Source organism: Pangasianodon hypophthalmus, chromosome 8, assembly GCF_027358585.1.
Source record: "Pangasianodon hypophthalmus isolate fPanHyp1 chromosome 8, fPanHyp1.pri, whole genome shotgun sequence".
In the NCBI taxonomy this organism is placed as follows: Eukaryota; Metazoa; Chordata; class Actinopteri; order Siluriformes; family Pangasiidae; genus Pangasianodon; species Pangasianodon hypophthalmus.
This window is the reverse complement of record NC_069717.1, coordinates 30,435,462-30,447,961: the sequence shown is the minus strand read 5'-3', so window position 1 is coordinate 30,447,961 and position 12,500 is coordinate 30,435,462. Positions and strand designations below refer to the sequence as shown.

Sequence of the window (12,500 nt, the reverse complement as noted above, 5' to 3'; positions counted from 1 at the left end):
CAGTCGTTCCCTCAGCAGCCTCTCTTTTTTCTCTTTCTTGAAGTTAATAAGACAAAAAAAAAAGCAGCTTTTCATTTTACTGAGAAACTACAAAGAAGCCTAAACTCAAATCCGGACGGTTTTGGAAAACTTAAAGTTACAGCTTTACAAAGCACTGACACTGGAGACTCCTTCCATACATGTTACATAAACATCTCCTTACAGAAAACTTCACCTCATTACTGATAACACACATTTTTTAAAATAATGATACCGATAAGATTGATAAGAAAGGATAGCATATTAGAACGAGCGAATCAATATAAACCTGCAGCTGCTCTACTGTCAGAGTTGCTGTTCTAGAAAATTAATCAACACCTTCTGACCAATCAGAATCCAGAACTCAGCAGCGCTGTGGTGTAAACTATAAGCCTGTTTACTATGTAGACTGTATGGCGAGTTTAACTCTCACTACAATCCTGAAACGTATGTGATGATGTTCCTATTAGTAAAATGTGTTTATAGAATCAGGACAGTCAGAAATCTGTGTGTGTGTGTGTGTGTTTAAGAGTGTGTGAGAGAATTCTAACCTTCAGCAGCTCGTTATTAATATTAATTATTAATGCATTTACTTTAAATTAGAATAATGACAGATTTCCTGTGATCATGAGTTTAGTGAACACGCAAAAAATTAACACTTCACCAACAACATCAACAACAACAATAACAACAACAACAACAACAACAATAATAATAATAATAATAATAATAATAATAATAATAATAAAGTCTTACTGTGTGTGAAGTTCTGAGTGATGTTCAGGTTTCGGGTTGTGTTGAGTTTCAATGTTAATTTGGTTTCTGCACATTCGACTGTTCGACTGTAAAGCAGTGAAACTGACGCAAGAGCAAAAAGCTTCAAAGCTTCGGAAAAAAAGGAAAATGTAATTTAGCCAGTTTCACAGGCTGAAGATCTCATATGGAAGAAAAGAAGCATCCTGTGTTGCTGTTAAAAACAATCTATATCAAGCCATTTTGCATTTACATTAAACTTAAATATAAACATTATGTTATTCAGATGTTTAATATAGAATCGTAATGAATTAATACAAAATACTTACCAAAACACAAAGGTTTCTCCACACACTGTGACATATTAGTTCTAAAATAATTAACACTTTTCTTAAAATTTCACTTACAATAACAATTAAATAAATAAAAAACAAGGATTTGGTACAGCTGTTTTCTCAGACTGCTTCTGCTCCTCACCACCTGCATTGCAATTTATTACAATTTACACGTTTAGCGTCACTGTGACTCATAAGAGCTTTTAGCCAATCACAGAACAGCTTTAAACAAAGCGTTTCCTGTCCACAGGTCTAAACATGCTCTGAGTGACACACACACACACACACACACACCTTCCCAGAGCAGGAAAATATTCACTACAGCCGCCTGAACAGGCCCACAATACCTTACATACCAACTCCGACACACACACACACACACACACACACACTAACATCAAAACCAATATTATTATTAATGATCCATTACCCATCATTATGTTAGAATAGATAGAATTATCACATGCTGATGAGCTGAAAACTGTGAAAAATGCTAATTGTCCCGTAATGGTTAAGGACAATGTACTTTGTGTGCAGAGTGTAAGCAGGGACTCCGGCAGGACTAGCTGTGACAGTATAACTAAAAGGGAGAGCCAGAAGCTAACACAGACATGAGGGAGTCCTGGGACATAAAGCTCCAGCCACTCCAACGTCAACACACCTGAGTGAACGTGTGAGAGTGGGGGGGCGACAGCATCCAAACATCCCAGTTCACCACAACACTCTATGCCTGTGAATCCTCCAGACCTGCCCCTGTACCTAAGAAAACTATTCACTAAAGGTTTGACTAAACAAATATGTTTTCAGCCGAGACTTAAACACTGAGACTGTGTCTGAGCCCTGAACACTATCAAACTCTATCCTCCATCCCTGATTCCTGATCAAGCTTCACCCCCAGTCTCTGATATCGCTCTTGTATAATAGCTAGTATCAGATCCTTATCCAGCACCGGTCTTAGCCCCAGTTGCATCCTAGCTCTCATCTTAGTATTCTGCCTCTTTTCCTGTTCTTCAGACTTCTCTTGGTGAAAGCTTCAGTGTGCGAGGTTGAGATTTTTTGTGTTTGAGATTTTTTTGCAAGGTTGAGTCTTGTTTTTTTTATAAGTTGTAATTGTCTGTCCATTGTATCATCAGTTTACTGACGCTTGTTTTTCTGGTTCTAATGCTAGTGTAGCTGTGTAGGATCTGCCTTGGACCTTGTTTGCCTGCTACCTGACTTCTGATCACTTCCTTAATAAAAGATGTTGATTCACATCCTGCTGCATTGGGTTTTTCAGGTTTCTTACAGGTTTCACTGAAATGCAGAGAAGATGATTAAAAGATGTATTCATTTGCTGCTCAGGTCTCTAACAGTTCAGTAAATCCTCCATTACAATATTTCCGCTTAACGCAATTACAGTTACTTGGAATTTTTCAGTGTATCATTTAATAAAGGAAGTGGGCAAAGTCACAGTAATTACACACGGCATGTGTATGCACGTGTTTCTGTGTGTATGTGTATGTTTCTGTGTGTGTGTGTGTGTGTGTGTGTGTTATAGGTGTGTGCTGATGTATTTCTGGCTGCAGTAACAGTATTTTCCATCACCATGGAGTCGGTCATTAATCTGTATTCTTTCAGCAGTATAATGATGATGTTGATGATGTAGGGTGCAGTCTGTTTATGTCTAAAACAGCACTGATAAATATTTTATTATATTATATAATTGTATATATTATATTCATATATTATTAAATGACATAATTTGTTTTAAATTTAATTTTCAGTATGATCTCACAGCACAACATAAAACATTCTGATTTAGATTCTGATGTGTAAGTTGTCAGGTTAGTGCCTGTAGAGGCGCAGGACTACAGCACCCATCAGCCACCTCACATCACATGTTCATGTCATGAACCAAGTCACATGATCACGAACACCTGAACCACATTTATGCGCAATAAGCACTAGTATTTAAGTCACGTTTGTATTGTACTCTTTGTCTAGTGTCTGTTGTGAGTAGCATTGTTATATGTTGCCATATCCAAGCCATGCTCATATATATTTCATGCTTGTCTAGTTTATGTTTGTGTTTATGTTATGTAGTCCTAGCCTTTGTTCACGTGTGTTTCACTTTAAATAAAATACTCCACACTTGCATCCATCTCCAGCCAATCCGTGACAGAACACTAGACCTAACTGTGGATGCAGCGGAGTTTAATCAAATCATGTCTAACCAAGCCAAGCAGCTCCAGGAGAACCAGTGGCAGCTCGACCAGATCAAGTTTATCCTGGACCAGTTCCAGGCTGATCTCCCTGAAAAAATTTTTGGGGAAGGGCTACAACCTGTGCATCAGCTGAGCCTAGTCGGCCGAACACAGGCAGTGGGGTGACAACGGGGCTCATACCAGAGGCTGAGGAAGTGACCTCCCCTGGGTTACCCTAAAGGCAGAGAGGTCAGGCTTCCCAGCACAACCAGCATCAGCGGCCGATGGCACAGCATCTACGAACTCTTCATGCCAGAGGCCAACCTCTTGCATCCGTCTCAAACCAATCTGCACTCTACACCCTACACCCTACACCCTGCACTCTACACCCTACACACTGCACCCTGCACCCTGCACCCTACACACTACACCCTACACCCTGCACTCTACACCCTACACCCTGCACTCTACACCCTGCACCCTGCACTCTACACCCTACACCCTACACCCTGCACCCTGCACTCTACACCCTACACCCTGCACTCTACACCCTACACACTACACTCTACACCCTACACCCTACACCCTGCACTCTACACCCTACACCCTACACACTACACTCTACACCCTACACCCTGCACTCTACACCCTGCACCCTGCACTCTACACCCTACACACTACACTCTACACCCTACACCCTGCACTCTACACCCTACACCCTGCACCCTGCACTCTACACCCTACACCCTGCACTCTACACCCTACACACTGCACCCTACACACTGCACTCTAAACCCTACACCCTGCACTCTACACCCTACACCCTACACACTACACCCTACACCCTACACACTGCACTCTAAACCCTACACCCTACACTCTACACTCTGCACTCTACACCCTACACCCTACACTCTACACCCTGCACTCTACACCCTACACACTACACTCTACACTCTACACCCTGCACTCTACACCCTGCACCCTGCACTCTACACCCTACACACTACACCCTGCACTCTACACCCTGCACTCTACACCCTACACCCTACACCCTGCACCCTACACCCTGCACTCTACACCCTACACACTGCACCCTGCACTCTACACCCTACACCCTGCACCCTGCACCCTACACACTACACCCTACACACTGCACTCTAAACCCTACACCCTGCACTCTACACCCTACACACTACACACTACACCCTACACCCTACACACTGCACTCTAAACCCTACACCCTGCACTCTAAACCCTACACCCTGCACTCTACACCCTACACCCTACACACTGGACTCTAAACCCTACACCCTGCACTCTACACTCTGCACTCTACACCCTACACCCTACACTCTACACCCTGCACTCTACACCCTACACACTACACTCTACACTCTACACCCTGCACTCTACACCCTGCACCCTGCACTCTACACCCTACACACTACACTCTACACCCTACACCCTGCACTCTACACCCTACACCCTACACCCTGCACTCTACACCCTACACACTGCACCCTACACACTGCACCCTGCACTCTACACCCTACACCCTGCACCCTGCACTCTACACCCTACACCCTGCACTCTACACCCTACACCCTACACACTACACCCTACACACTGCACTCTAAACCCTACACCCTGCACTCTACACCCTACACCCTACACCCTACACACTACACTCTACACCCTACACCCTGCACTCTAAACCCTACACCCTGCACTCTACACCCTGCACTCTACACCCTACACACTACACTCTACACCCTACACACTGCACTCTAAACCCTACACCCTGCACTCTACACCCTACACCCTACACACTACACCCTACACCCTACACACTGCACTCTAAACCCTACACCCTGCACTCTACACCCTACACCCTACACACTACACTCTACACACTGCACTCTAAACCCTACACCCTGCACTCTACACCCTACACCCTACACCCTACACACTACACTCTACACCCTACACCCTGCACTCTAAACCCTACATCCTGCAACCTGCACTCTGCACCCTGCCCTCTACACCCTGCACCCTGCCCTCTACACCCTGCACCCTGCACTCTACACCCTACACCCTGCACTCTAAACCCTACACCCTACACACTACACTCTACACCCTGCACCCTACATCCTGCAACCTGCACTCTACATCCTGCAACCTGCACTCTACACCCTGCCCTCTACACCCTTGACCCTGCCCTCTACACCCTGCACCCTACACCCTACACTCTGCACTCTAAACCCTACACCCTGCACTCTTCACCATACACCCTGCACTCTAAACCCTACACACTACACTCTACACCCTACATCCTGCAACCTGCACTCTACACCCTGCCCTCCACACCCTGCACCCTGCACTCTACACCCTGCATCCTACACTCTGCACTCTAAACCCTACACCGTGCACTCTAAACCCTACACCATACACCCTAAACCCCGCACTCTACACCCTGTTCTCTACACCCTACCTCCTGCATCCTACACTCTGCACTCTAAACCCTACACCCTGCACTCTGCGCTCTACACCCTAAACCCTGCACTCTACACCCTGTACTCTACACCCTACATCCTGCATCCTACACTCTGCACTCTAAACCCTACACCCTGCACTCTGCGCTCTACACCCTAAACCCTGCACTCTACACCCTGTACGCTACACCCTACATCCTGCATCCTACACTCTGCACTCTAAACCCTACACCCTGCACTCTGCGCTCTACACCCTAAACCCTGCACTCTACACCCTGTACTCTACACCCTACATCCTGCATCCTACACTCTGCACTCTAAACCCTACACCCTGCACTCTAAACCCTGCACCCTGCACTCTACACCCTGCACCCTGCACTCTAAACCCTACACCATACACCCTACACCCTGCACTCTACACCCTACACTCTACACCCTACACCCTGCATTCTACACCTTACACCCTGCACTCTAAACCCTACACCCTGCACTCTAAACCCTACACCATACACCCTACACCCTGCACTCTACACCCTACACCCTGCACTCTACACCCTACACCCTGCACTCTAAACCCTACACCCGGCACTCTAAACCCTACACCCTGCACCATACACCCTGCACTCTAAACCCTGCATCCTACACCCTGCACTCTGCGCTCTAAACCCTACACCCTGCATCCTGCACTCTAAACCCTACACCCTGCATCCTACACCCTGTACTCTGTGCTCTAAACCCTACACCCTGCACTCTAAACCGTACACCCTACACCCTGTACTCTACACCCTACATCCTACACCCTGCACTCTGTGCTCTAAACCCTACACCCTGCACTCTAAACCCTACACCCTGTACTCTACACCCTACATCCTACACCCTGCACTCTGCGCTCTAAACCCTACACCCTGCACTCTAAACCCTGCACCCTGCACTCTACCCCCTACACACTGCATCCTACACCCTGCACTCTAAACCCTGCACCCTGCACTCTAAACCCTACACCCTGCATCCTACACCCTACACCCTGCACTCTAAACCCTACACCCTGCATCCTACATCCTGCACCTTGCACTCTAAAACCTACACCCTTCACCCTGTACTCTACACCCTCAATCTGCACTCTACACCCTACACCCTGCACCCAGCACTCTAAACCCTACACCCTGCACCCTGCACTCTACACCCTACACTCTACACTCTAAATCCTACACCCTGCACTCTAAACCCTACACCCTGCATCCTGCACTCTAAACCCTACATCCTGCATCCTACATCCTGCACCCTGCGTTCTACACCCTGAACTCTACACCCTACACCCTACGTTCTACATCCCGCATTCTACACCCTACACCCTGCACACTACACCCTGCATTCTACACCCTACATCCTGCACTCTAAAACCTACACCCTGCACTCTAAATCCTACACTCTACACCCTACACCCTGCACTCTACACCCTACACCCTGCACTCTACACCCTACACCCTGCACTCTACACCTTACCTCCTGCATTCTACACCCCACACTCTACACCCTGCACCCCGCACTCTACACCCTACACCCTGCATTCTACACCCTACACCCTGCGTTCTACACCCCGCACTCTACACCCTACACCCTGCATTCTAAACCCTACACCCTGCATTCTACACCCTACACCCTGCGTTCTACACCCCACACTCTACACCCTGCACCCTGCACTCTAAACCCTACACCCAGTACTTTGCACTCTACACCCTATACCCTTCACCCTAAACACTACACCCTGCACTCTACACCCTACACCCTGCACTCTACACCCCGCACTCTACACTCTACACCTTGCACTCTACACCCTACACCCTACACCCTGCACTCTACACCTTACCTCCTGCATTCTACACCCCGCACTCTACACCCTACACCCTGCATTCTACACCCTACACCCTGCTTTCTACACCCCGCACTCTACACCCAAAACCCTACACCCTGCATTCTAAACCCTACACCCTGCATTCTACACCCTACACCCTGCGTTTTACACCCCGCATTCTACACCCTACACCCTGCATTCTAAACCCTACACCCTGCATTCTACACCCTACACCCTGCGTTCTACACCCCGCACTCTACACCCTGCACTCTGTACTCTAAACCCTACACCCAGTACTTTGCACTCTACACCCTATACCCTAAACACTACACCCTGCACTCTTGTATTGGTATCATTGGTATTTCAGGAGTAGCATGTGTAGCTCGACAGAGAGAAAGAGAAAGAGAGAGAGAGAGAGAGAGAAGGGGGGCAGAATATTAGGTATGCTCTTTTCCTGTTGTGTTTTAAAAATGTAGCTGTACAATGTGTGCAGAGTGCAAGCAGGGACTCCTGCAAGTGTTTAGATGTTAAATGTGATTATTTCATTGCGAGTGCCAGTTTAACAGGATACATCTTTAATGTTAGTGTCAGTGTATAAAAATAAAATCAGCAGATTACAAAAAGACTTCAGATTGTTTTGGCAGATGAAGTTCAGACTTTAAATGAGATATGAACAGAACCATGACAGGCAGGTTACAGCACGATGCTCGGGCAGGGAATCCTGCTTTGTGAAATTAAATTCCTGATAAGTGAAAAGTAAAGAATTCCTGCTACATGTTGGAGATGAGCATGACAAAGAGTCTGATTCATTATCAGTTATCAGATTCTATTCATCACTAATAATCTACACCGATCATAATCATATGATAGACAAAGATAGATAGATAGATAGATAGATAGAAATACAGACAAATATACAGGCAGACATATAGAGAGATATATAGGTGAACAAACAGACAAAAACAGACAGACTGACTGGGCAAGAGAAAGGAAAAGAGAGAGGTGTAATGACAAAGAGACAGAGAGACAGAGAGGCAGGTAGACATATAAGCAGATGGATAGACAGAAAGAGAGACAGACAGACAGGGAGACAGATAGACAGGGAGAAACACAGACAGGTGGGCAGATAGACAGGTAGGTAGAAACCCAGCATGTTTAGACACATAGAGTAATTTCCAGCAATGTGATGAAAAACACAACAAAGGATTTTTGAGGTGTCATTTCCTTTCCCTCCAAATCCACTTTCATTTAAGACCATATAGAGGCATACAGGAAGTGGATCAGGACGCGGGCGAAACTGTCAGGAAGAAACATGCAGGACAGAGAACACACACAGAACAGAGTCAGAGGGTGGAGTTACTGTCTCTCAGAGTCAGTGTAGAACTAACACAGACAGTCAGACACACACTGAAAAGGGCAGCTGTGTGAGCAGGTGTTGATCAGATTCATGTGAAATAAAGAAAATAAACCCGTCTGGCGTTAAAAGAGGACGAGCAGCTGCAGGGTCAGTGGAGTCGCTCTCAGGAGAATAAACTCCTTCAGGAAACATTTCAAGAGAAAAAATCAGGACTTCGGTGCCAGGAATAATTCCCAAATGGGAAAACTCTGGAAGAGGTCCAGCTGCATTGGTGCTCCATGTTGAAGTGCATTAAAGTAAATTATTCACGCTGTTAGTAAAGCAGCACTGCAGCAGGACTCATACTGTGCTGCTAATGACTGCAGCTCAGCTCTTTCACTCAAGTGTAGAATTTAAACTGAATTTACAGTGTGAATGAGCTCGTTTCAAATGCCATCAATAAACAGTAACTGGAATATCATCTGCCTGTGATCTCTGATTTAATAATTAATATTAATAATGTAATATTAAATAAAGTGTTTCTTCCTTTATTCAGGGTGTAATTACACAGCTACTCCTCCAGGGGGCAGCACCAACAAGGGTTTATTAGCCATGTAGTGAAATAAAGATCTTTTTAGCTTTTTATAAAACAACAGTCAAGAAATCCAAACAGAGGAGAATATAATGAAATGGTCACATGGTTCATCTGTGTGCGTGCGTGTGTGTGTGTGTGTGTGTGTGTGTGTGTGAGAGAGAGAGAACAGAAAAAATATCACTGTGAACCTGCCCCTGTCCTGGGCTGTATCCTAAACCACATCCTACTACATTAAATACCAGAACATCACACACACTGTAGGCTACTACATGTTTAGCTAATGTTAGCTTAGTAGCCTCAATGAAGACGTCACTGCCACATCTGCGGCCAAAACCACAAAAAACACCACAAAAAAACACCACAAAAAAACACCACAAAAAAACACCACAAAAAACACACAACGAAGAACTCCAGAGACACGGTAAGGTCGATACAGTTATTAATCATAAACACAAACTGTTACAGTTCTATACTCTATACTCTAATACTCTATACTCTAATACTCTAATACTCTATACTCTAATACTCTATACTCTATACTCTAATACTCTATACTCTAATACTCTATACTCTATACTCTAATACTCTATATTCTAATACTCTAATACTCTATACTGTATACTCTAATACTCTATACTCTAATACTCTATATTCTAATACTCTAATACTCTATATTCTAATACTCTATACTCTAATACTCTAATACTCTATACTCTAATACTCTATACTCTAATACTCTATACTCTATATTCTAATATTCTAATACTCTATACTGTATACTCTATACTCTAATGCTCTATACTGTATGCTCTATACTCTAATACTCTATATTCTAATACTCTAATACTCTATACTCTATACTCTAATACTCTATATTCTAATACTCTAATACTCTATACTCTATACTCTATATTCTAATACTCTAATACTCTATACTCTATACTCTAATACTCTAATATTCTAATACTCTATACTGTATACTCTATACTCTAATGCTCTAATACTCTAATACTCTATACTGTATACTCTATACTCTAATGCTCTAATACTCTATACTCTAATACTCTATAGTGTATACTCTAATACTCTATACTCTATACTCTAATGCTCTAATACTCTATACTCTAATACTCTATACTTTATACTCTAATACTCTATACTTTATACTCTAATACTCTATACTCTAATGCTCTAATACTCTATAACTCTATACTCTAATGCTCTATACTCTATACTCTAATACTCTATAGTCTAATGCTCTAATACTCTATACTTTATACTCTAATACTCTATACTCTAATGCTCTAATACTCTATACTCTAATACTCTATACTCTATACTCTAATACTCTAATACTCTATAGTCTAATGCTCTAATACTCTAATACTCTATACTCTAATGCTCTATACTCTATACTCTAATACTCTATACTCTATACTCTAATACTCTATACTCTAATGCTCTATACTCTATACTCTAATACTCTAATGCTCTATACTCTATACTCTAATACTCTAATACTCTATACTCTAATACTCTATACTCTATACTCTAATGCTCTATACTCTATACTCTATACTCTAATACTCTAATACTCTATACTCTAATACTCTAATACTCTATACTCTAATGCTCTATACTCTATACTCTATACTCTAATACTCTAATGCTTTAATACTCTATAACTCTATACTCTAATGCTCTAATACTCTAATGCTCTATACTCTATACTCTAATACTCTAATACTCTATACTCTAATACTCTATACTCTAATGCTCTATACTCTATACTCTAATACTCTAATACTCTAATGCTCTATACTCTATACTCTAATACTCTATAACTCTATACTCTAATACTCTATACTCTAATACTCTATACTCTATACTCTATACTCTAATGCTCTATACTCTATACTCTATACTCTAATACTCTAATGCTTTAATACGCTATAACTCTATACTCTAATGCTCTAATACTCTAATACTCTATACTCTATAACTCTATATTCTATACTCTATAACTCTATATTCTATACTCTATAACTCTATATTCTATACTCTCTCTCTCTCTCTCTCTCTCTCTATATATATATATATATATATATATATATATATATATATATATATATATATATATTACATTCTGTGTAACTTTAAAAATCTATGTATAGGTTTATATAGACCACACACACACACACACACACACAGTGTCTTTAGGCATAACTCATTTACAGTGGTAGGCGGGGTTAGGGTAGGTGGGGGTTACAGTGGTAGGAAGTATTGAAGTACTTCGCCTACCACCATAAACCCCCACCCACCCTAACCCCACCTACCACTGTAACCCCCACCCTAACCCCACCTACCACTGTAACCCCCACCCTAACCCCACCTACCACCATAAACGCCCACCCACCCTAACCCCGCCTACCACCATAACCCCCCCACCCTAACCCCGCCTACCACCATAAACCCCCACCCACCCTAACGCCACCTACCACCATAAACCCCCACCCACCCTAACCCCACCTACCACTGTAACCCCCACCCTAACCCCACCTACCACCATAAACGCCCACCCACCCTAACCCCACCTACCACTGTAACCCCCACCCTAACCCCACCTACCACTGTAACCCCCACCCTAACCCCACCTACCACCATAAACGCCCACCCACCCTAACCCCACCTACCACTGTAACCCCCACCCTAACCCCACCTACCACTGTAACCCCCACCCTAACCCCACCTACCACTGTAACCCCCACCCTAACCCCGCCTACCACCCTAACCCCCACTTCAATTCCTTACTTCAATACTTCCTGTGTTCTTGTGTTATCATTAATGTATATGATGTTGCATTACTGTTTTTCTTTTTTTCACTTTATGTCTTGTTCAGTTTCTTCTTCTCTCGCTCTGTATGTTGCTTTGGC

General features: G+C 43.6%; 1 protein-coding gene across 2 annotated transcripts in view; it reads right to left on the bottom strand.

The window, feature by feature from the left end:
* Nucleotides 1-1,260, bottom strand: part of epgn (epithelial mitogen homolog (mouse)) — a 2,921-nt gene extending 1,661 nt beyond the window's left edge. For both annotated transcript variants that reach the window (XM_026912044.3, XM_026912045.3), the window contains exons 1-2: nucleotides 1,101-1,260; nucleotides 775-903 (exon numbers count right to left, since the gene is read on the bottom strand). In XM_026912044.3, coding sequence (XP_026767845.1) covers nucleotides 775-903; nucleotides 1,101-1,134 — 163 coding nt within the window. In that variant the 5' untranslated portion in view covers nucleotides 1,135-1,260. The remainder of the gene's footprint in view (nucleotides 1-774; nucleotides 904-1,100) is intronic.
* Nucleotides 1,261-12,500: the final 11,240 nt, after the last annotated feature.